This window comes from Amblyomma mixtum, chromosome 2 (genome assembly GCF_055824585.1).
Source record: "Amblyomma mixtum isolate Tamu chromosome 2, ASM5582458v1, whole genome shotgun sequence".
In the NCBI taxonomy this organism is placed as follows: Eukaryota; Metazoa; Arthropoda; class Arachnida; order Ixodida; family Ixodidae; genus Amblyomma; species Amblyomma mixtum.
Window position 1 is genome coordinate 208,251,436 of NC_143013.1, and position 25,825 is coordinate 208,277,260.

Consider the following 25,825-nt stretch of genomic DNA (forward strand, 5'->3'; position numbering starts at 1 on the left):
AAACCAAATGTGCTGAACATTGACCCTGCAGTTCTTAACTAGGATCCGTGGATTTCCTTGTTGTCATGTTGAATTTGACAGCATTAACGACGCTGATTCCTCTACTGGACATCTTGGTTCTGGAGTTCCTCAAGGATAAGTACTTGGCCCCCTTACCTTTTTTTTTAATCTTCTATAGGGCTGAAATCCAGGATTCGACGGAAACCCGTCTGGTCGGGAAAATTCATGGCGGGAAGTAACAAGCGCCGACCAATCGTTAAACACGAACAAAAAGATGTGTCGGCTCCCCTACGGGAGCCTTGCTGTGACGTGGTTTGGATATGAATGGATCCATTCATATCCACGTCACAGACGCTAAACCGTAACGAAGGAAATCTACCCCCGATCTACACGCGCTGCTTACGTCACACCATGAAGCATTTGAAATGAACCCTCACTTCATTCTCCCTTTCATTGTGAACAAGGCCCCCTTAGCGGAGCCGAAACAGCTTTTTGTTTGTGTCTAACGATTGGTTGGATCCTGTTATTTCCCGCCTTCGACAGGGCTGTGAATTGTCGTTCCCTTCTATAATGTATTCTGTACCTTGAGAGTAAAATATATAAATATCTCTTGCCAAGACACACGCCTGGAGGAGGGAGGGAGGGCAAATGACAAAGAGAGAGGGGGGTTAACTGGATCCCTCCTCCCCCCCCCCCCCCACCCGGCGGATTGAAAGCTCGGCGCCTATGTTTATCCCCGTCGTAAGATCTATTCGACTTTTGGCGATGCCCCAAAGCATATTGGACCAACATATTTCCAGCATCATGTCGCAGATCAATTAGGCCTCACCCCGCCATCTGCAAGCCGCCCTGGTTAGCTCAGTTGGTAGAGAGGCGGCCGCGGACTCCGTCCCCGGGCCGGGCCAAATTTTTAACTACAAAGTTTCTATGAAAGCTCTACAGCTTTCCATTGCAGCTGTATGGCCACGGTCAGGTGGGTGCGACTGATTACTCGCACAATTGAATTCTGTTCCGAATTCCGGAATTTCCCTGAAACACAGTGGCTAACTACACGCCACTGCTGCCCCCGCCTGCCTTGTTTATCTTAATATTTCACCAAGGCTTGTTACATGATCATTATCTTCATCCATATTGAGTGGAGAAATGTTACGTCTTAGCGTATTCACTTTACGACACACCTTATGCAGGCATCACCACCACATTCCTCATATTTTTCAGCCTCATCACACTGCACGAATATTCCGTTAGACCTTGATTGCAGGTCTCTATATTTGGAATCTACTCTATCGCTTTATTTGATGAGCGATTGTCTCTTCCTCGCGCTATATGCTCCGCCCTGTATTCTTCACCTCACTGTACGCGCCGGGTGTACATCGGTGATACAGTGAACGGGTCTGGGGTTTGGCTTATACGGGAGAAATGCTTGGGAAATGGGTCTCTGGCGTCACCTTGTGTAGACACAAATCCCTTGTGGCATAGCACTGTTTGGTCAAAGCTGCCGTTGTGGCATAAAAATCGACGACTCTCATAATTTATCTCAACGTAAGATGGTAAACGATAGATTTTTGTTCGGATAAAAGAAGCATATGTCAAAGGGAGATGAAGCCCGGACCAGCAGAGCTTTGCTGCTCTTACAACACATTAACAGAAGAAACAAGCGCATAAAAAAGACAAAAACAAAAAACAGGAATGTAAAATAAATAAAACCTATTTAAATTGGGGAAAAAAATATTGTTGACCAAAAAAAAGCGCGCATTCAAAATTTGAGGGAAAGAGAAAAACTAATGAAAACAAAGGAAGACCGGAATGCAGCTTTTAGAAATATCAAAAAGAGGAAATGAAAACAGAGGTAATTGAATCTCAGTGACAGGCGGAATACTGCGCAATTCGGAAAGTCGACGAATGAAGTCGGTTCGTAAAGACTTAAGGGCAGATATATACGCTGCGGTATACGCTGAGTGGGGCAGAACAGTAAGAAGCTGGCAGTGAGAGAACGGCAAGGAGGTGAAAATGTGAAAGGAGTAAAAAAAAAACATAGGAGCCTCGTGGGAATGCTGGCTTTCCCTACCCTTGCCCTGCCGCCAGCTGCTGCTGGTCGGCAGAGCGCGGTAAATCGCAGAGAGGGCCGGACTTCTCATATAAGAGGACCAACCTCGACGGCAAAAGTATATTGTAATGAAGTTTTCTTCTGCCTTGTTTCTGTATCAGTCGTGGCATAAATTAACCCTTGCAACCTTCTCTAAAGGAAGCTCCCAGATGACGCAAGATCTTTCACCCGCAGCCGCGGCATTTCGGTGGGCACCAGTTGTAAAAGGGTCGTTCTGTGAGATCACAGTGCGAGTTAGGAAATAACGGGTAGTACAGCCCACTTATAACGATCGCATATATAATGAACGCTCCCGTATTACGAATGAGTGCGATGCTACCTTCAAATTATGCATTAGGGAAATGGCGATTCCCCTCCGATGCAAAGAACAACTTCGGCTGCATTACTGGGTTATAGCGAACGAGGAGGCGCCGAGAACTACTCCCAAAATTGAAAAGGTCGTGCTTCGAGCAAGCGCGGAGATCGAAGAGCCCCCTCGCGACACAGCGCCGGAAAGAACAGGTCGACTCAAAGGGCTGCATTGAAATCGTAACAGAACGCTGACCAGGAGCACGTCGATGCCCTAGAAGCGCCATCGTAGCCTGCATGTTCATCGGCTAGACAAAGCATCCCAAGTGCAAGCAGTAGGCACATGACAAGGGCATCGTCGAAAGCGATGCTACTGCCCATACTGGTGAACCAAATTAAAAGTTTTAATACATTGCTGGCCATGTTAGTCACGTGGCATACATCGTCTGGCCACTTGGATCCACCTTTTGTGCTGTCCCACTTGGAGACAGAGCCATCCCAGAATTTGATTGTGGTCAGCAAGGGTCTCAGCGACGAAAACCTGACCACCCTGGAGAGGGTGGAAGGAGCCGCGGTAGGGTCTTCTCTGAACAAGTAAACGCGCATAACGCAGTTTTTGGTGGACTGTTTGGTTGTCACACGGAGAGTTCACTTTCTACGAACATCGGATATAATGAACGGAATCTGCGTGGCAGTAAGGTTCGTTATAAGTGCGCTCGACTAGTCGCAATTAATACGTTTCACCACTGCACAAGGTCCCACATGTTCGTGTGGCGTGGCCAAGTAAAACTGCTTTAATTTTTAATTCCTCACCAGGATGCATGTTGTCTCCGACTTGAATCAATAATGGTTCTGTACTTATCTGCTTCGTTTCAGTGGTTTCTCTTCAAGTACCATCTGCCCTAAATCTACCACAATTTCAAAAGCGACCCGTATTTCGGAGAAGCGAAGTGCGTCAACGGCAATCCAACAGGGCCCCTGCATAATTCCCATCTTCAGACAGCCTTTGAATATGGCTCCAATGATGTGCTGAAAGCGTCTGGGTTTTTGATAAGCTCTTTTTGTTTAGGGTTAAACCATGCAGTGCCGAGTTAAAGCCATTGTGTGCTTTTAGTGCGCCAAAACTTGTTGTGGCCATTCCCCCCATTTGGGCGTTGTCAGTCCGTCCGTCCGTCCGTCCGTCCGTCCATCTATCAGTCTGAAGCTGGTTTTGTGGCAGGCTGTTCACCTGCGCATCAGGTGGTGGGCAACCTGCCCACCGTGTCAGGCGGCAGCCCATTTAATCGTGAGAGGCTGCTCAGGAAGAGCGACCTAGGTCGCAACCCAACCCAAGCAACCCAAGTCCCATCAATGGCAAGACCTGCCATAGCAACTACCTTGTGTTACTGCGTCATTACTCACCTGCCCACTGGGTGGCTTACTTGCCAAAGTGTTGCCTCTGGGTAGGTTAGCAGTGGCAGAAGGCAGGTGCTATGGCAGGTGTTGCCACGTCTTCCTTTGATTTTTGCATGAAGGGAGAGTCATACCAACAACCACCTTAAAGGTCGTTGTACGATCGTTTTTTGGGCGGATCCGCCAGCGAGCGGACCGCTCGCTTTCAGCCTCCGCTCGGGCGTGGGGCGGAATGGTGTTTTACGATCACTTTGCTGCTGGCGGACGAGACGGATGGTTCGAACGTTCCCATTGCTGCTCCCGTCAGTGCAGCCCGTCTAATCGCGTGCAGCGGTACAGACATGTGTTTGTAGCGAAACACGCAGATATCTTGCGGTAGAAATTACCCATATTAATTGCGGCGTATTCAAGACAATATCCGTTACGTCAACGTTTCTTTTGCTGCGGGATTTCCGTCGAAGGTAGTTGCAATGTCGCAGTCATTAACGAATCTTGGTTCAGACGACCCTGACGGCCGCGAAACAATTCGCGACAAAACTTTGCAAGATCGAAGGCGAGTCTGCTCATCTGAAGCGATGCCGTCGGAAACGATACGTGTTTGGATCATTTCTACCCAAGAGACTGAAAAACGCGTCACATCGCGTCCCCGTTCGACGATACGTTCTCACAACGAACCGTGATTTCCGGCCCCAAAATAACAGAATGCTGCCTGCTCTGAAAGTTACGCTGCCCTGACGATTTCGCTGCGACGACGCGATTCTTACTGCGAATTCTCGATCGGGCCACACTGCAGTACAGGCTGCTAACAACCGTCCGTAATTACTATGGGCATAATCCCATTTTTTGAAATAGTTAAGATTGCACACTTAAAATTTTTATTCAGTTATTCAAAATAGCACACTTCAGTGCTTTTCCATTGCTGACAGAGAAAAAAAAATAATTGCACTTGCAGCTTTTCCCAAGCAATTTGCACAGTCACTGTATATGTAAACGGCCTTCTCCTTGGCTCCCTATACTGTTACTGGAAAAGACATGCTTACCTATTCAATATATAAGGTGTGTGCATGCGTGTGGGGGTGTGTGTTAATTGTGCATGTATTTAACATTCACAATTTAGCACAACACTGCTGTCAAACACAAATGCTAATGGACATGAGAAGTTATGTTTCCAGCTAATTGGAACAGGTAAAATCAGTTGTAATTAAAGCAGTTATGCATTTCACAGAACAGTGAAAATGTAACAATAATGATTTATTTTTGTCATGTTTTTCATGCCATTATTAAACCCAACATAGAAATAGCACTATGTGGCTGCAAAGGGGCTAAGACGTGCATCACTGGGCTAAAAGGGCATGGCTTTGTTCTGCACAGTGACAGCGGGCCATCAAGTTGTGGTTTAGCATTCCTTTCTGAGCTCATATTGCAGTTGCAGAAGCCAGAATGCAGTGTTGAAAACAACTATGGGAAGTTCTGCTGAAGGCCATGTCATTGTTGCCATGTACAAAACAAGCTGGCATATACTCTGTGCAACTCCAAAGCATTCTCAAATGTCGCTGTGAATGCAAAGCAAAGTTGGTGCCTTCGTATTGCATAGAAGTCTGTGCATGCCATTCTCATTAATATAAATATAATGAAATGTCGGAGCCAGTAAACTGAATTACAGGTTCAGTAAATGCAAGAACCAATTTGGAGGGTTTACATGGCCACAGCTCCCGGCTTAGACTGAGAAAGAGTACTTGTATAGTCAGGGGAACAAGGTACGATGGCCATATTATCTGGTTATCTCGAGCAAACACTAACAAACACTAACAGCCCCCCGAAAACTGTACATCCCAATGTAAAAGCCAATGATCACAGTCTCTTTTTAGATCCTACAAATGAAAATGAAGTTTGCAGTATTTTTGCCTCCTTAAATAATAGCAGAGCTTGTGATGTAGATAACATTCAAATTGCGCCGATAAAATACGTAATTGACTGCATAGCTTCTATTCGCACCCATATTTACAACCTCGCCCTATCGACTGGTCTGTTTCCGAAGTTAATGCAAGTGTCAAAAGTTATCGTTGTCTACAAAAAGGGAGATAAAAGTGATATGTCTAATTATCGACCAATCTCAATATTACCGGTATTTTCAAAGGGATTAGAGAGAATAATCTACAAACGAATAATAAATTTTTGCTTAAAGTTCAATCTTCTTTCCCCTTCCCAGCATGGCTTTATCCACGGGAAATCAACCGAAACAGCGTTATTAACACAAAAAGAAATCATACTGGATGCAATTGAAAATCGGGAAATCTGCATCGGAGTTTTCATAGATTTTTCAAAGGCTTTCGACCGCCTCAATCATGTTGTTTTACTGCAGAAACTGGAATTATATGGCGTACGCGGAACAGCCTTAAGCCTTATCAAGTCCTACCTTCAACATCGTCATCAGAAAGTCCAAATAGGGTCTCATCTGTCATCATTGCAAGCAGTTTGTACTGGTGTACCGCAAGGCAGCATTTTAGGGCCTCTCCTGTTCATATTATATATAAATGATATAGTTTCAATACATGATAAGCCAAAATATGTCATTTACGCAGATGACACAAGTTTATTTTTTCAAGGAACCTCAATACAGCTCCTCATTCCAATTATAAATGACGCAATGAATAGATTAAAAACCTGGAGTGAAAATAATGCACTACTTTTAAATACTGAAAAAACTAAAGCCGTACTTTTTCATGCTAGGCAATCAGCAATTATTCAGAACTTCGACATAAAGCTTGGGAGCACCAACATAGAATTCAAGGACATGATTAAAACACTAGGAATACTTTTCCACCATCACATGAGCTGGAACGCTCAAGTAGATTCTGTTATCGCTCATCTGTCACGGTGTGTTGGTATTCTCGCTAAATTCCGAAACTTCCTACCTGTTGCAATCAAGCTAAAGATATATAACGCCATTTTTTTGTCACATTTAAACTACTGTTTTTTGGTGTGGGGAACTACAACAGAAACAAATATGCATAAAATTTACATGCTGCAAAAGAAAGCTGTCCGTTACATTGCCAATGTTGACTACCATGCCCCTACTGATCACTTATTTTCACACTACCAGATTATACCAGTCCATAGCTTGTACCGATATTACTTAGCAACCAGAGACAAGAAATTTCTACAATATAATAATCGAGCCTTTCTAGACTTGACCTGCCTCACTCAAACTGTACCGGCTTATACCCTGCGCAATACAGAAAAATGGTTTATTCCTTTTTGTCGCACCAACTACGGCAATGAGATGCTACGTTACAATATGCCACACTTATTAAACGAATTACAGTCCATGAATATCGATATTTCGAAAAGCAGCTTGCGCGAAATTAAAGCTACCTTTAAATAAGCTACAAAAACGTTAAGTATATTCTTTTTTTTATGATGTATAAAATGTATTGTATGTAAACTGTGTCTGTGTAAATAGTTTTTGTCTCTAGCGTTTGATCATCTTCCGATGTTTGTTGCTGTATGCCTTGTAAAGGGGGGTCCGGGGGTCCCTCAAGTGATCTGCGATCACTTTTTACCTGGACCTACCCACATCTATGATGTAAAATAAACAAACTTCAAACTCAAGCAGAATTTGTGAAATTGGATTTCGAGTAAGGGAGCTATGATGTCGTGCTATAAAATGAAATTACAAATAAGCCGTTTAAGTATGTGACAGGTATATATGCATATGTTCTCTGATACAGCCTTAAAGCAGTGTCTAAAGTTATTTTCACTGATCAGTAAAATGTAGAATGGCTGAATATAACGATGACCACTTCCCAAGGTAGCAAGGAAAAGTGAACATTGCTAACTGTTAAGTGATGTTCATACCACTTAACATATGCTGAATTTTAGAGTGCTATTAGTTGCTGACTATCAACATGTTCAGCAAAATATACCTATATCACTGCCAGTCTGCTTTCAAAAAAAGAAATTAACTGAGGCATTGACAGGCAACAGAAATTTGGAAAATAGCAATATGAAGTTAGGGCAAAGAGTGCCGAAGAAAAGCAGAAAAGCAGTGATGGCTTTTGTCGTTTCTTGCATCATCTATAATGCAACTTGAAGTTGACGGCTTTTGTGTTTAAGATGAACCAGCAGTCCTGTAAACATTATACTGAATATATAGAAGTCACATGCATATGTATGCATTTGCAGCATTCTCACTGAGCCATGTTATGAAGTCGATGTCTTGCTTACCTGAAGGTACGATAAGAAAGAAGCGCCCAGAAAAGACTGACACAGATAGGCACAGTAATGCATGCTTAGCTTTTCAGTGCACGAGTTTAGCTGGCTAGACCTAGCTTGTGCAGTGTGCAAGTTAGCCTAAATGCAACTGTATACCGTCTGACAAAACTGTTGTGTAAATCTGCCCCAATATTACTTGAAATAGATTGTGAGGATAGTTCTTACGCATAAGATAGCATTGTATTGGTTTCTGAGCTGAGAAAGTGGCTAAGCACTTTATTACAATTACTTATTTTAACATTTGTTATACCTGAACAGTGCTAAATGACAAGACTTGAGTGGTGAGCTAACATGATACGCCAAGTAAGAACTTAATGAGTTTGCAATTTATACTAATAAGAAGTAATTAACCATTAGCATCCAAGTACAGCCATAACGCTACAAAGGAAAACTTTGTAGGTTTTCTTTGTAGCCTTATGGCTTCGCTTGAGCGGATGCTAATGAGTAATTACTCCCTTATCACAAATCTTCACCTTGGGGGATTTACCTAGTTCAGTGGATGAACATCATCATTTACTGCATGGATTTCTGCAGTGACTAGCTCAAAGGTCAAGAGGTTAGTAAGCCCTGTGAGTTGGAAGGCCATTCCAGCCTTTTGTGGCAAAAACAAAAATGAATCTTGAAATGCAGTGGCATGAGCTAACTGAGGCACAACACTGCTTGTGCGACTAGTGCAGAAGGAACCATGACTCAGTACAGATTAGTTGGTTATGTGAAAATAAACAGTTTAAAAATTCTGCAGTTTCTGCACGACATGCAGAAATTTGAAGATTCACTTTTAGTGCTGTTACACTGGAGCTTCAAAAATAGTCTCAGAGAATAAAACAAGCGCCTCAGGTCTGAACTCATTCCAGGATTCTAGTTAAGTTAGATTTTGTGGCATGTGCCATTCGAATACACAAGCTGATGCCACAGAGGGGATTTGAACGCAAGCAACTTGGAAGACGGTGATACTAAGGACACGTCGAGTGTAAATATCATGGGTTGTGGGTGGGTGTATGAGGATTATTAGGTATTTGAACCAGTATACAGTGAATATACCTTTATCGGAAGGCCTTATAAGTTGGCAAAATGTAATGCTGACAACAAAAAAACAATATTAGTGCATTCTTAGTAACATTAGCAAACAGGCCAATCCAGGGCATGCTAAATGTTGTTTTGGAGAACTGAAATGCTGGTATTGATTGCAATATGGCAGACCCCATATAGCTGTCAGTGAATGCATGTGACAAAACACTGAAGGGACGGTAATAATGCAAGTAATAAAAAGCTGAGGCCCAAAGGAGTGCCTCGGGGGACGTTCGAGATTGCAGGAAAAGGCAGGATGCATAAGAATTGGCAAGGAAAATCTGCTGAAGGCTGGCTGTTTAAGCTTGGATCCAGTTTACAGCTATTGGATGAAAGTTAAGGCACGAGATAACCAGCCTTACATAAATAAGGGAATCGCATGCTTTTTCAAAGCAAAGAACAAAAGCATCATAGGGGGATGTTGCAGTCAAGGTGCATGTCGTGAAGAACAAGAAAAAGTTGGCTATTGCAGAAATGTTTTCTAAAAGCTGGCCGATTTGAATGAAAAAACTTAATGGGCCAAAGCAATCTAGCAGGGTCAAGGGTATGAAATGTGTTTGGTGATTTGTAGCACATGCCAATAACACAAATAGGGCCATAGGTGCTGGGTGATGAAGGGTTAAAAACAGAGAGGCCAGGCTATAATAAGGCAGGAAGCTATCTGTACAGCATGCACTAGATATGCCTATACAACCTGCTTCTTTTCTCGTTGTTGCTTTCGGTAAATTTCACAGAACGTGATCATAGCGTACTGTGGGGTGCACCGGTGGCAAGTTGGCATGTCGAAACTGTGCTAAGGGTTGACGACAGAGCAAGAATTGCTACCCTGTGCAGTGATGTTGTTACCATCGTCTTTGTTCCTAGTGTAGCTTTACCAGCTCCACAGGGCTTATTTTGCAGTCTGCAAGTAGTCATGTCTGTAGCAAGCAGTCACAGGCAAATGAAGGTGGTAGCAGACAGACATATGCAAGTGCATCGACGAGATCTTCTCAAAGCTTCGAGAATGTTTTGTTAAACAAACTGCTGCGGCTGACCCAGGAAGCGCCGCTGAACAACCGCTTAACACCAATAAAGACGATTTCGCGAGCAGCTCTGCAACAATAGCATTGCGAACACATTCAGTTTCGTACCACTGATCTCCGGATCGAAAACGACCATGAGCAAAATCAACAACAGACACTGTCATTGCCTATGAGGTGCTTCAAGACCACTGTATTTTTCTGATTGCAGTGGAAACCAACATCCCACTTAAACTAAATACTGCCAAGCATTTGTCAATATTGACTTAACACTGCTAAGCAAAAAGAGAAAAAAAATTACCGACGATTACGTTACTTCCTAATGCGAAATTTGAGCGCAGCAAATAAGCTGTTTCACCTTTTCGATAGATTGAGGCAAAGAAATCGAGCAACACATGTATGCGCTATCACAGAATGTATGCGCTACCAAAGGTCTAGCCGTGGGAAGGTGGTCACGTATTCGTCGACGTGCCGGGGCCTACGTGAAATAACCGGCGCGTCGGCAACTGAAGAGCACCCTATCCGCCACACAAGAACAGGGGGGGGGGGGGGGGGGGGGGGCCTTTCCTCCTCTTTCTGCATGGCGGCGACGGTGTTCTATGCAGTCACGTTATCTTGACTCTCTAGCGGCGTCAGCGGCATGCAGCGGTATCAGTCGGTCGCTGCTAGCGCTGGGGGGATGAAAGGGGGGCGGAGCTGGTTACGAGGCCGACGATAACGCCGACGACGACGCGAAACCCAGGAACGGACGCCAAAGAGCTGCGCTCTAAAAGCAATGACAAAGGTTTTCTCAATATTTTTTTCTTCTTTTCCATCAAGACTCGTTATGCTCAACTTGCTCTGTGGACAGTTTTGATTGCATAAGCTGCTGCCACACTTTCTTTTTCTGCGCTACATCAATTGAAATGCTCATGAAAGACAGACTTATGAGTTGGCACATATTAGAGATTTGTACACTGTCAATCAGTCGTGATTTAAAAGCGGCAATGATTCTTGTTTGTAATCGCGTAATACCATGTTGTTACAACCTAAACTGAAATGGCTAGAGGAAGTGTTCAGTCACCCATTCATCACGCCGATATGTTTATTGCAGGCAAATGTGCGCACAGCCGGCAGGAAATAAAAAGAAATGACGCTCCCGTAGATACACTTGCACTGCATCTATGTTTTCACACAGGTTACACAGTTTCTCCGGCGAGTCGTAACCCGAGCACCCATCATCACAAAACGTACTGAATTGAGCACCAAAGCGCAGAAGGATGGCGACATCGCTGTTGTCGCCGCAAAACAGTCCTACGGCCGTGCAGGCAAGCTCGCGCCGCGTCACGTCGCACACACGGCAATTCTCAGGCACAGTGCCAACACGAATCGCGAACGAAATGGTAACGAATGCGTAGCCAGCAACAACGTCATGTGCACGCTTCGGTCGCGATCACTGCAACCATCGCAACGAATGCGACTAGCTGCACAACGCCACGTTCATTTCAGCATTAGGAAAGCACGGCGTGCGTAGTGAGCTCTCGAAGGTGCACATGTCACTGCCTTGACGTAAAAGCACTCGCTTCGATCGCAATCATTTTCACTACGCAGACACTAGCCACTGTGCTAGGCAGCTCATGCACGCACAGAAGTTCACCGTGAGCAGCTGTTGCTCGCCGCTGTGCGTGATGATCCTCGCAGGAATTAGGAACGCTTGCAGCAACCACAAACAGCTCCATATAAACACTTCGTAACACCGCCAACGCGTAGGTCTTGCGTCGGTTTGAAGAGGCGCTCTGTCAACTACATCAGCGTCGATTTCAACTCTGGAAACTGTCGCTGCTCGCCGCTGCTGCACGCGGAGAAGTTCGCAGTCGCTCTGAACACTCGTAATATCAACATGTGGCCAATATAGTATGCCTCGCGGCATAGGTGCCACCACTACAGCCACGACCTATGCCTCGCTCCCCAGTTCAGTCGACTGACGGCCATCTTGCCCCGGCAGGAGCGGATTCCTACGTCACGTAAAAAGCAGCCAATCGCTGCAATTCGGTGGCCAGGCGGTTCGCTCGTCCGCCCGAAAGTTGAAGTTCATAAACTTTCCTCCCGCCCGCCGGACGGGACGGTTGTCTATTGTCTGGTCGTTCGGTCCGCCAGTCCGCCTGCCTGGCGGATCCGCTCAAAAGCGATCGTACAACGGCCTTAACCTAGCAGAGCAGCGCAGCACCGAAACACATCACGCTAGCACACATATTCGCAATTGGAATACTTACCTCAATCGACTGAAATTTTTTGTTCTCATTTCATTTTTTTTTCAGAAAAATGGTTTGGTTTGGTTTGGTTTATGGTGTTTAACGTCCCAAAGCGACTAAGGCTATGAGAGACGCCGTAGTGGAGGGCTCCGGAAATTTCGACCACCTGGGGCTCTTTAACGTGCACTGACATCGCACAGTACACGGGCCTCGAATTTCTCCTCCAAAGAAATTCAGCCGCCGCGGCCGGGATCGAACCCGCGTCTTTCGGGCCAGCAGCCGAGCACCATAGCCACTGAGCCACCGCGGCGGCTTTTTCAGAAAAATGAAGTTTACAGCAGCATCGTCGCCCTGGCTACATGGCGGGAAACATTGTCGAGGTTCAGCCGAGAAGTAGTAAGTCTTCTCCTGAAACTGCTGGTTCTTCAGTGAGAACAGCTAACAGCGAAACAATTGAAAGCACCTCGGTGCAGCTGACAGTACTGGGTGAAGAGCTAGCCCTGGCGGCGCCGAACGGCAATATTATAGCACGAAGACAGCATGCAGGGCATTAAAGCCAGAGAAAGGAGGAAGGCGTCAAGGTATTGCCGCAAACGAAAACCTCGAGACTGCGGCTAAGCTTCTGCGCAGCGACAGAGGAAAACATGTTCAATTCAACACGCAGACAGCCGCTAGAATTCCCAAATCTTTTGACTAGTTCAACTAAAACTTGATGGATTTGCGCAGAAGCAGTGGCGATAGGGTAAGCTAGTTCGCAATTGAGGGCGCTTGAGGTGTGGGCGGATTCAGCAGAAGTTTCTTTTCCTAGGATGGCTGAGTGGTGACTCGCGGTGGGCCCCGTAGACTTTTCATACGGTAGACTTATTTTTTCTCCTCTTGTCTAGCTTGGTTTGCGGAAAACAATCCATGCTTTTGTTTTGTTTTCAGGCTCAATCCCGCCGGTTGACCTCACTGTAGCTTACAGGGACTGCGACAAGTACAAGGTTTTCCGGCACAGCTAGGTTTTCCCGCATGGCGAGGGCAATATTTCTCATTCCAATGCCCTATTTTATTTTAATTTGCAAATGCGTGTTACCTAATTAAACAACTATGATATTTTGGTGTACATAGAATAACAGTGACAGCTAGCTTGCAAACAAAAATTAGAAAACATGGCACTTGATCGTCACACGGACCGTACAAATATATATCGCTCATCACCATCACCGTCATCACCCCGACTACACCCACAGCAGGGCAAATGCCTCATTTCTAACTAACCCTGTCCTGTGCCAGTTGCAGCTGCCTTATCCCCGCAAAATTCCTGATCGCCTCCGCTATCTTAACGTTGTGCCGCCTACTAAGACTCTTGCCTTCTCTTGGCATTCAGTCCGCCACCCTCAACAACCATCGGTAACCTTGCCTTCGCATACATGCAGTGTCAATGCCCACTTCTTGATTTCGACTACAATGTCATATCGCGTATATTCACATATATCTACACATGACAGTGTGAAAATATCGGACGCAGACGGCGCTGAACGTTGCCCGGCTCATCTGCTCCACTTTTTTTTTTTCATTTTGTCGTGGCGGTGTTGTATCAAAACGGCTTTATGAAAATGTGGTTTGGTTTAGTTTGGTTTATTGGGGTTTAACATCCCAAAGCAACTCAAGCTATGAGAGACGCCATAGAGAAGGGCTCCGGAAATTTCGACCACCTGGGTTTCTTTAACGTGCACTGACATCGCGCAGTACACGGGCCTCTAGAATTTCCCCTCCATCGAAATTCGGCCGCCGCGGCCGGGATCCAACCCGCGACTTTCGGGCCAGTAGCCGAGCGCCGTAACCACTGTGCCACCGCGGCGGCGCTTATCAAAATGTGTTGATATATTGGCAATAAAGCCTATGTTCTTAATTACAGTAAAGTTAGAGGTTCATTTCTTATTAAGCGTTGAGATGATTTGCCTGTACACGACGTAGCAGACAGCTTCTTCGAGATTCTGATGAACGGATGAGGCGCACAACTTGTTCGGAGAAGAGGCCTCCACTTCATAAAAGAACATCAACGGTAGAGACAATACTTGCACAAAGAAGAACAGACATTCACTAGTCAGCTGCATAACTGACCTCGCAGATTTACTTAACTATTGTACTATTCTTTCGTCTTGTCCGGTACATTTCGGCCTGTCATGGCGCATTTTTTTTTTCATTCTCTGCATTCACTTCCTGTAGATCTACTTCTTAGCAGCAGAACATATTCATGTTTCCAACTTTCGATGTATTTAGTTAAGGCCTCAGCGCAAGCGTGTCTCCTTCCATTCTGTACTTGTCCCTGTGGGCTGTTTTACCCTCTACATCAAACTGACACTAACACAATGGCGGTTGTCTGGTTTACCTTGAGCACAAAAACGTCCATGGCCTATAAAAGTGGCCACTTACAAGCTCCAACACGTTTCATTCTATATTTGTCAGCCAGCTGCTGCAAGATAGTGTAAGTACCACATATTGAACTTGATTCATGCTTACAAAGCAAGTGTTCTCCCTAAATGTAAGCCGTATATTTTTCACCCAGTCCGTAATGACTAATGACCAATATCGACAAAAAAAGGTCTCTTCAGACAGTTGTACAGTCGCGAGCAAAAAATATTAGCACAGATCATTGGCGATCAGAATTTGTATATCTCACCATGCGGCGCTGCAGTTCGCAGACCTGCCTATCGGCCGTTTCCATGTTTGCAGGCAAGGGGGTGAGGGCAGGAAGTAAGCTATCAAGCGTCCACCGCCCGAGCGTTGAAGTGCCGACCCTACGTGATTGTGCACGCGGCATTTATTTTGGCTCGGTTATCATGAGCAAAGACGGCTTCTTTCTATTACTGTCCTTTTTTTTTATCTCCGCGATGGTTTGTCAGAAGGAACTCGCTGGAACTATAGATGGTAGCGCTGCTTTTAGCCAGCAGTTTTGCTGGTCCGTGACAGTCCGCTGAATCCCCCTAATGCTGTAGAATGGGAACGGCCCGGCACTCTCGTTATCAGCCTCTTCGTCACCCGCAGCGCCACGCGTTGTCATTCCGGCGCTCCGGTGTTCCTTCATGTGTGCTAATCTTTTTTACTCGCGACTATACATTTCACTGAAACTTTGTGAACGAAGAAAAATTCGTCCATGTTCGGGCATCAAACACGGCATCACCGGCTGTCTGGAGCAGTCTCCCACAACGCTAAGCTAACTATTATTCATTAGCATCCACCCAAGCTCAGCCATACAGGTGGAAGGAAAGATGTATTGCTTCGACAGAAACTTCGTGGTAAAAAAACTGGCCTTGTTACGAGGATCAAACCTCGCTTCTCCGGGCAGTCACCCTACCATCTGCTAGCTGTCCCCGTTCGAAGTGCTTGATCAATCCAGCTTCGCCGCACCACCTTCTAGCAGTGCTGGTTCGATCTGTGTGTAGAGCGGCTGCCTAGGATAGGCGGGGCTCCCGCGTTTCATCCCCGCGCCAGAACAATTTTTAAACCTCGGTGTTGTGCTCAACGCTATGCAAGTTGTTTTTTTTCTATTCGTACGGCTGAGCTTGGGTAGATGCTAATGAGTAGTTACTCCATTATTTAAACTGTTCCCCAGCTTGGCGGCTTCCCCTCAACAAGGACTAATGACTTCTTTTTCTGATGTTTAGCTAGTCCTCTCCTGCTTTAGCCGTTGTCATCCCTTCGTAGCAAATTTCCCCCTTTCATCACCACAGCTGACTGTCTGCAGCCATCGGTTATCCGCCCTCCGCATTATATCGCTGCCTAAGTGCACTGATTTCTATTTCCGATGGAAAGCAGAATAAACGAATTAGTATTATTGTAGCCTTTCCTTACATTAGAAAAGAAAGTTCTTCAAATGTGATGTTGAGAACTTAGCAGTTATTAAAAGCGCTCGTAATCCCAGCGCGCCTACCGTGTTTCGAACTTGGAAGGCGGGAACGCACTGTCGCTCGAGAGGCATAACCAGCAAAAATTCCTTTTCCCAGTCGCCCTGTGGCCCCTGCTGTCCTGCTTCGGCAGGTGTTTATCTGTCAATGGATTGCGCCACTGTCACCGATGACTGCGTTCAGCAGCGCTGCACGTTGCCAACATAAAGCATCGCTCATGATTACCAGCGGAAAAGCGCTCCCCGATATCGACGCACTCACTGAAGGTGGTCTGACAGCAGTCACGCAAGTGGAAATGCACTTCCTGAACACGTCCGCGCTTAGCTCAGCGTCGAGTTGCCGACGGATCTGCAGGTTCCGACGGCCGCGATGCAAAGACTGCAGCCAATGCTAGGAACGCTTCGCAGCGCGAATCCCGATGACTGTCCGATGCGCCGGTTATGGTACCAGTGTCCTATCGAAACCTCTTGCGGTCACGTGCTGCGCAGTACGTAGCCCGCGTGCAATCACAGAAACGAAAACCATTATTCTGCTGAAACTCGGCGAGCCTTATTCCCTGAGGACAACCCCCGAAAGGTGGCGGAGGGTCATCGCTGTCTCTGATTTCAGAAGAGTCGAACGCCGTTTCTTGCCTGAGTTTTTCACTGCGCTGTGGCTAAGTTAGGACAACATAGAAAGCAAATTATAGTTTTCCTCAACAATTTTTCTGGTATTATGTAAATAATAGGCTGGGCTTGTAATCATGAAGCAAACATTTTGTAGCATTATCCATAAATAAAAGTCCCTTGCTTTATTTGTTAGAAATCGACAAAGGTGACTAAGCGACGTTGTGGGGCTTATGTTCAAGGGGAGTTGGACTCGCGCCCTTTTGAAGTTTTTGTGATTAGCTCCGGGTTGAGTGTCATCATTTACCAGTCGCGATATGACTATGAGAACGCGGCGGTTTCCGCGAACGGAAACCTCTTTATTGTTATTTCCTTCGAATGAGCCGCTGCCAGTACAACCACGCAGATTGGTCTAGGCACAGGGGAAGGCTTGTTTGTTAGCAGGTGATTTGAAAATGTCCATAAAAAAATTTCATCATGTCCTGGCCTCATCGGAGTGTAGAGCTTTACTGCATGTGCAATGATATGTGCTCAGCTGTCGAGTGATCCGTTTACATGCCTTGTGCGCTCAATAGTTCCGGCATCTTCTCCGTTGAGTGCACCCGCGTCTAGCCTGCTGGCCCAAGCTTACACAGCATTGTATCACCTACACCGGTTCACTCTGCTTCTGGAGTTCAGCCTACTTAGCTGAAGCCTTGGAAGAAAAAAAATACAGTGCTTTTAAAGTTTGCCCACTGGAGACAACTCGCCCACAGTGAAGCGGAAGTTGTCAACGTTTTTTGCCACCTTAGCATTCGCGAGATGAAGTTCTAATGACGGTTTAGCTGCTATACAGCTTGTACAGCAACACGTGTATCGTTTTCACTCGTGTCCACAGGTGCCCAAGCCAGCTGAAGATGAGGCTCTCCGTCCTGTTCCTGCTCGTGCTGCTGACCGGTGAGGTGGTGGTGGTGGAAAACATTTATGTACAGGTATAATACAGGAGGTTATGCATGAGCTGACCCAGAGGGGGCCAGCCCTTACAAATACTAGGTGGAGGTCCCTAGTTCGGGACCCCAGTGGCATCGGCCGCCGCCCAGGCTCGTGCGACCAAGGCCCGTTGGGCCTGCAGGTCAGAGCAGCCGAGCAGGGTCGCCTCCCAGTCCTCCCGGGTTGGGTTGGGGTGAGGGGGATAGCAGGGTTCGAGGGGCAGGCCCACACCATGTGGTAGATGTCCGAAGACTTCTCCGCACAGTGCGGACAGCTGCCCGAGAAAGAAGGGTCGAAGTGTTTCAGAGCTGACGGGCACAGCAAAGTATTAGTATACAGGCGGAGCAGAAGCCGCTCCTCCGCCTTTGACAGACCTTTACACGGGCGGGATAAAGACCATGGCCAGATTGATAGAGTAAAACGATGTCTTTGAAGGTGTAAGCTGGAATAAATTCGAGTTCCTGATCGTCAGGGTCGGAGGGGAATGTCCGGTGAGAGAGCGCGCGGGCGGCGGCGTCAGCTGCCTCATTTCCCTCAAGGCCCATGTGAGCGGGAGCCAAAACGATACGCCGATGCGCGGGGTCACCGGTGTAGACGCTGTTTTGAAGAATGCGGTAGGCTAGATACGGTACCCAGCCCTGCTCGACGTTCCGACATGCCCCTCGCGAGTCGGAAATAATTGTTTTTGAATTGGAATCAGATGCAGCCAACGCAATGGTGACCTCCTCCGCGTGTGTTATGTCACGGGCTCGGAAAGTAAGGCCGTTCACTGTTTTGGATTGGTGGATGACTGCGGCTGTGTACCATCCCCCATGGGGGGGGGGGCAGAGGCATCCACGTAGAATACGCCGGGTTTCGATTCATAGTGGCGGGCCAGGGCTTCCGCCCGCGCCAGACGCCGGCCATTATGGTCCTCACGGTTCATGTTCGCGGGAAGAGGGCGCACGTGGAGGGCGCATCTCCACTGGGATGGAATACGTACGCGCTCTTCCATGAGAGTGGTATGCTGGATGTGTAGTCGGGCAAGGAGGCGGCGACCCGACGATGTCTTCGAGAGACGTGTGTATTGGTTAGTCAAGTGGGCTTCCCGGAGCTCCCGAAATGTGTTCACCATGCCTAGCCCCAGGAGGCGCTTGTTGGAGGTGGTCACGGGGAGGCCTAGAGCCCGCTTAATAATTTTGCGGAGGATGACTTCGAGTGATTCCTCGTCTTGCTTCCGCAGGTGGAGGTATGGAGTCGAATATAGAATTCGACTGGTTACAAATGCATGCGCCAGCCGCAAGGCGTCCTTGCATCGTAACCCCCCGCGCTTGTTAGAAACCCGGCGGACCAAGCGGCCCACCTGGTCCCCCACCTGACGCAGTTTGACCAATGTTGTTTCTGACCGTCTGTCTTGATGTATAAAGAGCCCCAGTACCCGGATTCGATATTTTCAGGGATTGGACCTGTCTCGAGAGACAATGAAATTTTGGCTGTGCACTTTGGTGAGGGGCGTATGTGCACAAATTCAGACTTTTGGGTGGAGCATTGGAGGCCGCAGCGGCGAGCATAACGGTCCACTATGGTCGCCGCCTCCTGCAGGTTAGCCTCAATGTCTGCAAGAGAACCCTGCGTGGCCCACAGGGTGATGTCATCAGCATACAGCGCATGCTGCACACCGGCGACAACGTCCAGCTGGGCCGGTAGGCGCATCATAGCCAAATTGAATAAGAGGGGAGAGAGCACCGCGCCCTGGGGTGTACCCCTGGTTCCTAAATGAAAAGGGCCATGTTCTTTATCCTGGATCCGAATGTAAGATTGTCTGTCGGTTAAAAATTGCCTAATGTACTGAAAGGCATTTCTGCCGCAGTTAGTTTGAGAGAGGTGGGTGAGAATGATCTCGTGGGTAACGTTGTCGAATGCACCCTTCAAATCCAAGGCGAGTACGACCTTGTCATTCTGAGCGCATTCCACGGGGTCGAGGACAGCCCGATTGAGTTGTAGCAGGACATCTTGTGCAGACCTGTGTGGGCGAAACCCGAACATGGTGTCTGCGAAAAGGTGTTTGGATTCCATGAACTCGGACAGCCTGTCACGTACCATCGTCTCCATGAGTTTGCCCACACAGGAAGTCAGAGAGATGGGGCGGAGGTTGTCCGTGTTGATGGCCTTGCCAGCTTTAGGAATGAAGGAATGACCAGGGCGGTCTTCCACTCGATGGGCAGTGGCACTTCCCCAAGCCAGATTGAGTTAATGTAATTCAATAAAGACAGGTATGCTGGGTCGGGGAGATTGGCTAACAATTTGACTGTAATTTTGTCCGGACCCGGAGCGGTGCCGCGTTTCATTTTTGCCAGGGCCGCCTTCAGGTCGTGGAGCTGGAACGGTTGATCCAGCTCAACGTTCTCAGAACCTGCATAAGAGTACGCCGGCCCGCGGGAGTCCTGGGTGGTGCACAAGTACTGGTCCCGGAGCTTGTGCGCCAATTGATTTGTGTTGCCCTGAAAGCTGTGTATTGCTCTTTGGAGGTGTTTTTGAGTTTCCGTGCGTGTTTGCGTTGGGTCAATTAGGGCGCGAAAGAGTCGCCACGTATTCCGTCTGGACATTTGCCGCGCGGCCGTATTGCATCGGGCCACCCAGTTGGAGTCGGCGAGTTGGGCCGCATACTCAGCCGCTCGTTGAGTAAGCTCGGCGATGCGAGCTTTAAGTTTCCGGTTGTGCTTTTGCCGGCGCCACCGACGGACGAGGCAATGCCGGGCCTCCCAGAGATGGAGCAGGTGGTTGTCCACATCCGAGACCGCCTCTGAGAGCTGAATTTGAGTTTCGGAGGAGCGAAGGCCAGAGACCAATTGTTGTGACCAAGACTGGTAGCCCTGCTCATGTATGGGTGTGACATTGTTATAATTCTGCCTGAACTTGGTCCAATCTGGGAGTCGGCCTTGTGTTGTTGGTCGCGCGAAAGGAAGGGGCCTAATCGTAGTATTCAGGAGGCAGTGGTCGCTGCCGAGGGTTTCCTCGGTGTTGACCCAGTCTGCATATTGAATGTTGCGGGTGAAGGTCAGGTCCGGACATGTATCCCTAGTCACGGAGTTGCCTATACGAGTTGGGTGGACTGGGTCAGTGTGAAGAGTGAGGCCCAGCGTTGACGCAAGCTCCGCCAACTTGCGTCCCCGCTTCTCTTCACGGCAGTAACCCCACATCCGAGCGGGAGCGTTGAAATCGCCCACAATCAGGAGGGGGTCTCGACCCGCAACTCTCAGTGCGCGGCTAAAGAGGTCCGCAAATGATACATTCGGCAATTTTGGATTACAGTATACATTGAGTATGTGTAGCGGTGGGTACTGTTTGCGGAGTGGGAGGAGGGTCACCATTACATAGGAGTAATCAAGTTGCATGTCTAAGTCGACCTGGTTGGCTGTATAATTTCTATGGACTAATAGACAAGACGAGGGATCCTGCTGGAACGTCGTATAATTTGTTAGTACGGCGCCTTTCCCTGGCTCTTGGAGGGCAACTACGGCAGGCAAATGCTGAAAGGTTGAAAGGAAAAGTCGGAGGTCGGCCCGCTTGGAACGGGACCGGAGCCCCTGACAGTTCCATTGAGTAATCGTAATGGGGGAAGCCAATTTGGAAAGAGGGGAGCGCCTACACCGGTGGTGTCCCGCCATGATCAGATTTAGAGGTGAGAGGTGGAAGTGAGGTTGCCCCCGAGCCAGATACAAGGGGCTGAAGCTCAGCAACTGGAAGGGGGCAGCGGTCTTCGTCATCGTCAAGGTCATTTACTCGGCGGGACAATCTGGAGGGCCGACCAGATACGTCCTTAAGAGGACCGGTTCTGCGAGAAAGGCGGGTGTTAGTCGCGACGTGTTGAGCGATCATAGAGGGGATGGCCTCCATGACTCTAGCGATGAGGCGTTCCATCGCAGTTTCCAACAGGGTGTCAAATTTCGCATTAAGACGGGCTTCGAGTTCGGCAAGGGAAGGTTCCATAGCCAGCGCCACCGCCGTCTCGCTCTCCATAGCGTCCGCGTCGGGGGTACTAGGGGGAGGGGGAGTTGCTTTAGCTTCTAAGGCTTCAATTTTGGCAAGTAGCATCTCGTTTCGTGCCCGGAGAGAAGCTACAAGGTTGTGGAGCTCAGCGTCAGCCGCCGAGCGAGGGGGAAGGGAGAGGGGGTGGGAGGAGGAGGCAACCCTGCCTGAACCGCTCACCTGTTTGCCATTTTTGACGACGCTGGCCCAGGAACCGGCCGCGCCATTCTTGTCCTGAGAGCGGGCTTGCTTCTCCTGGCCGCCGTGTGGAGGCGGTGGTTGCACTGGACAGCTCTTGACGTCCTTCCCGCTAGTAGGCGTCTCTCGTTTTGAAGCATCGCTGCTTGGGTGACGTGGCTGCCTGCCCGTCCCGCTGGATTTCCCGCCCTTAGGGGCGGCTGGCTTGGTATGCCGATATTTAGCACTGCAGTCCCGCGAGTTCGTGGCATGGCCACCACCACAAACCGCACATTTTGGCATACACTGGTGAGGGCCCCGCGACCCCTCTTTTATGGGTGCCTGCTGTCCACACAGGCCACACTTGTCTTGTGTTGGGTTGGGACAAGAGTCCGCCCGATGGCCGACAGTTCCACACAAACTGCAGGCCGGAATAGTGCGCAAATATTGGTGCACTGTGACAATCTCGGAGTTGTAGTGTACGTATCGAGGCCTCACCGTGCCGGCAAAAGTGAGCCGAGCCTTGTTTGAGGAGCCGAATTTGCGGATATCGAGTAAAGTGCCGCTCCTCCACTGTACGCAAGGTTGGAGAGACTCAGACGTCTCTTGGTTGGCCACCGTAATGACCCCATAGCAGACGTCCGCTTCGTGTTCTTTGAGATGGCCGGCGAGAGGCACATCTCCTTTGGTCGATTTGATCGAAAAGTCGCCTAGAAGACGGTCTGTGACGTGAGCGTTCCGGGTGCTGGCGAGGATCAAGTTTTGTTCCTTGCTTAAAAGGAGGCTCAATTCGGCTGCCTGAGGCGCCCCGAGGAAAGCGCCGAACGCGGCACCGAGCTCGCCGTGTTGAAAGGCGTCCCGGATGGCCAACGATTTCCGGGGCTTGATCACGATGACAAAGTCGTCCTTTTGAAACTTTGGTAAAGGCTTGGGCCTCCACTTGGTAACTGGGTTGCGGCCCTTACGGCCGGAGTCCTTCGCCGCTTGCGAGGCGGGAGCTTGGTGGGTAGCATTTTCGGCGCTTGCCGAGGCGTCCGCCGCTATTTTGGCCTCTAGTCTGGAGCGACGCTCAAGTAGACGGTGGAGAGATGCATTGCGGATCGGGTCCGCGGGTGCCGATTTGGGTTCCACAGTGACGGGAACGGTCGACCAAGACATGGCGTCCGGGTCATAACCGCGTTGAACGGGCGTCTCCGTCATCTTGCTGAAAGCAGGAGCTCCCTCGCAGCCGAACGCCGGCGCAGCTGTTAGGCTTAGCGTCGGCGCCGGAGGCGGGAAGGAAAACCCGCTTTAAAATTTGAAAAACTGGGCCCACCTGAATGAAATTGGTGTCCACGGATGCCGATCAGCTTGCCGAATCCAAAGTGAGCAAAATTGATGAGGTCCGACGACTTGAGTCGTGGCTCCTGTCAAAAAATGACGGAGCCGAAGCGCCACACGTCTGACAGACGCGATACGCTGACCTTCGAGCCGACCGGTGAGGACGAACGCATTACTTTTCTTGCGTGGCAGCCGCGAGCATGGAGCACTGCTGCGGCTCTAGCTTTTAAAAGAGACTTGATACGTTATCAAGGAATTCCTACGTAAACCTTAGTGATGACATTTAAAGAGAAAATATCTCTCCCTTTGTGCAAGGATTTTTCATCTTCCTCCAAGGGCGCAGGGCAGCACTTTTAGTTTCCATGTTACTTGAGTTGGGGCGGGCGAATATTTAAATTTTCAAATCCGAAATAAATACGAAGGAAAAATGCCTTCGAATCTCGCATCCCATATCTGTTCAGTATGAAAAAAAGAAGTTACAGAAAAAGGTAATTTTTTAAGATCCTCAACACGAAACACAGTATGGAAGGATGAAACAAAAGAATGCCCTCTTCCATCTTGGTAGTTGTTAGAAGCGTGTGTTCGGTCATGTGGTTCTCGTCACATGTCATATGCGGGAAAACCTACTCTCGGAATTTCGCTCCGCGTCCAAGCATATCTGCACCCGAATGGGACCGGTCACGCGATTAACGACGGGGAGGGAAGCGAACAGGACGCCTTCGGAGTACTTTTAGACAACTTTTCTGCCTCTTTAAACTAGATCTTCGCATATTTTCCCAGACACTGTGCTTTGCTGCGGCCTGATATATGAAAGTCAACCCTTCATTCGATCGCAGCAGAGTAGCGTAAAATTCTTCACTATCAATTTCTGAAATCTAAGCACGAACAAACATATACGATTCTAATTCGGAAATTTTCGCACTTCCCTACTTTTCAAGGCTCATTTTCTCAGCAAGTAGAACACAAAACTACAAGGGTTGATTTTCTTTTATTTCCCATTTTGTCTTCATTGAACTGATTGAGATTTATTGTTTTCTATGAAAAGTTTGCAGTTTTGTAATACTGTTGCGGAAAACTTTTTTCTGCGGATGTTTTAGAATATCAGTTTTTCAAAAAGAAATACTGCGTTGATGTGTACAGTTTTATTTATCTAGTATTCTTGCATCTATGTAGAGATAAAGCGGGACGAAAATCAGCCTCCTCTTTTCTCTTTACCCGCCGCGGTCATTTCTTTGGCTTGGCGCTCAGCTGGTGATCGCAAGGTCGCGGTATAGAATACCGGGAGCGGCGGCCGCAGTTCGGCGGAGGCGAAACGAGGAAACACCCGCATGCCGGACAGTGTCAGCGCATGTTCAGGTCCATATGATAGAAATTTGGCCCTTAGACCAGGCGTCAGGTCAGGCCAAACTTTTGACCCGTCAGATTTGCGCCTACCTCACCTTGTCGGTAAACATAGCGTGGCGAAAGACCACGCGTGCGCCTAATCCGCTTTTCTCATGTCCAAATCTAAACATGGTAGCAGGCGGCGGTAAGCGGAAGTTTGATACCACCTGACGCCTGGTTTGCGGGACAATGGCACGTCGTGCGAATCAGTCTAAAAAACCCCTGGTGGTCTGAATTGTTCCAGAGCATTTCACTGAGGCTTTCCTGGCAGCCTACGTATCGCCTCAGGATCGATAAACGACCATGAAACTAGTGATTTTACTTTTTAACGATGGCAGAAGTGTAAGAGACCATGACTGATTGAAGTATTTAAATTCAAGCACAGAAACACATATACTGCAATTTTTGCTAGAAAGAGCATGTACTCAAACATGTTTATAACAGACACTAGAGTGTAGTAAGTACAGGTACCGATCTTAGGCATTTTGCTTGTCAGTTTTGTTCTATGGGCTTCTTAGTGGAGTGCTGTGCATCTGCCCCCGTAAAGTATATTCGACGGTGGTGAAACTCATGCCAACGTGTCTCGATGCTGCAGTCCGAAGACATCCAAACTGCCATCAAGACATTAAGTCGAGCCGTGCTGCCATCATCGCGTATAAAGAACTGCGCTTGAGTTGATATTTCAGAGATGTGCATTCTAAGGAAGGCATACTTTGATGCGCGCTTATAGACGACATACGAATCGTCGTTAGTAGTATGCGTGCACTAAAATTCCTCACGGGCAGTTTGCTTTTCATACACAGGACATTGGCAGTTTTGTGTGCCCATTTAAATACTTTTTTTCAATCCTTTGGCGCACATTGGCAGTTTTTCATCTCGCTGTTCAGCGCAGTTATCAGGGGCAAGTGTCGCCAAAAAGGGTATAAGAGCAAAATGTGCTGCTTGTTTGTAGCGCGTTGACATGTGTGCCGCATGAGGTTAACACCGTTCACTTGTCATGCACGCAGTTTCCCTGAACATGACATCCGGGGCAGAGGACAGGAGCCAGGAACCGCACCTGCGTGTCCGTAAGTGCAGCCAAGAAACCGTTTGA

At 48.0% G+C, this 25,825-nt stretch overlaps 1 protein-coding gene across 1 annotated transcript; it reads left to right on the forward strand.

Moving 5' to 3' along the window:
* Nucleotides 1–14,734: 14,734 nt before the first annotated feature.
* On the forward strand, nt 14,735–25,825 carry LOC149362402 (uncharacterized). Its single transcript, XM_089568294.1, has 3 exons — nt 14,735–14,850; nt 17,753–17,811; nt 25,740–25,825. The coding sequence occupies exons 1-3, from the start codon at nt 14,735–14,737 to the stop codon at nt 25,823–25,825; spliced, it is 261 nt and encodes an 86-aa protein (XP_089424420.1).

Coding starts and splice junctions, on each gene's coding strand:
- LOC149362402 (XM_089568294.1), top strand. CDS start 14,735: ATGGCGGTTGTCTGGTTTACCTTGAGCACAAAAACGTCCATGGCCTAT. Junction 14,851..17,752: donor GCCAGCTGCTGCAAGATAGT/GTAAGTACCACA, acceptor TCGTGTCCACAG/GTGCCCAAGCCAGCTGAAGA. Junction 17,812..25,739: donor CCTGCTCGTGCTGCTGACCG/GTGAGGTGGTGG, acceptor TCATGCACGCAG/TTTCCCTGAACATGACATCC.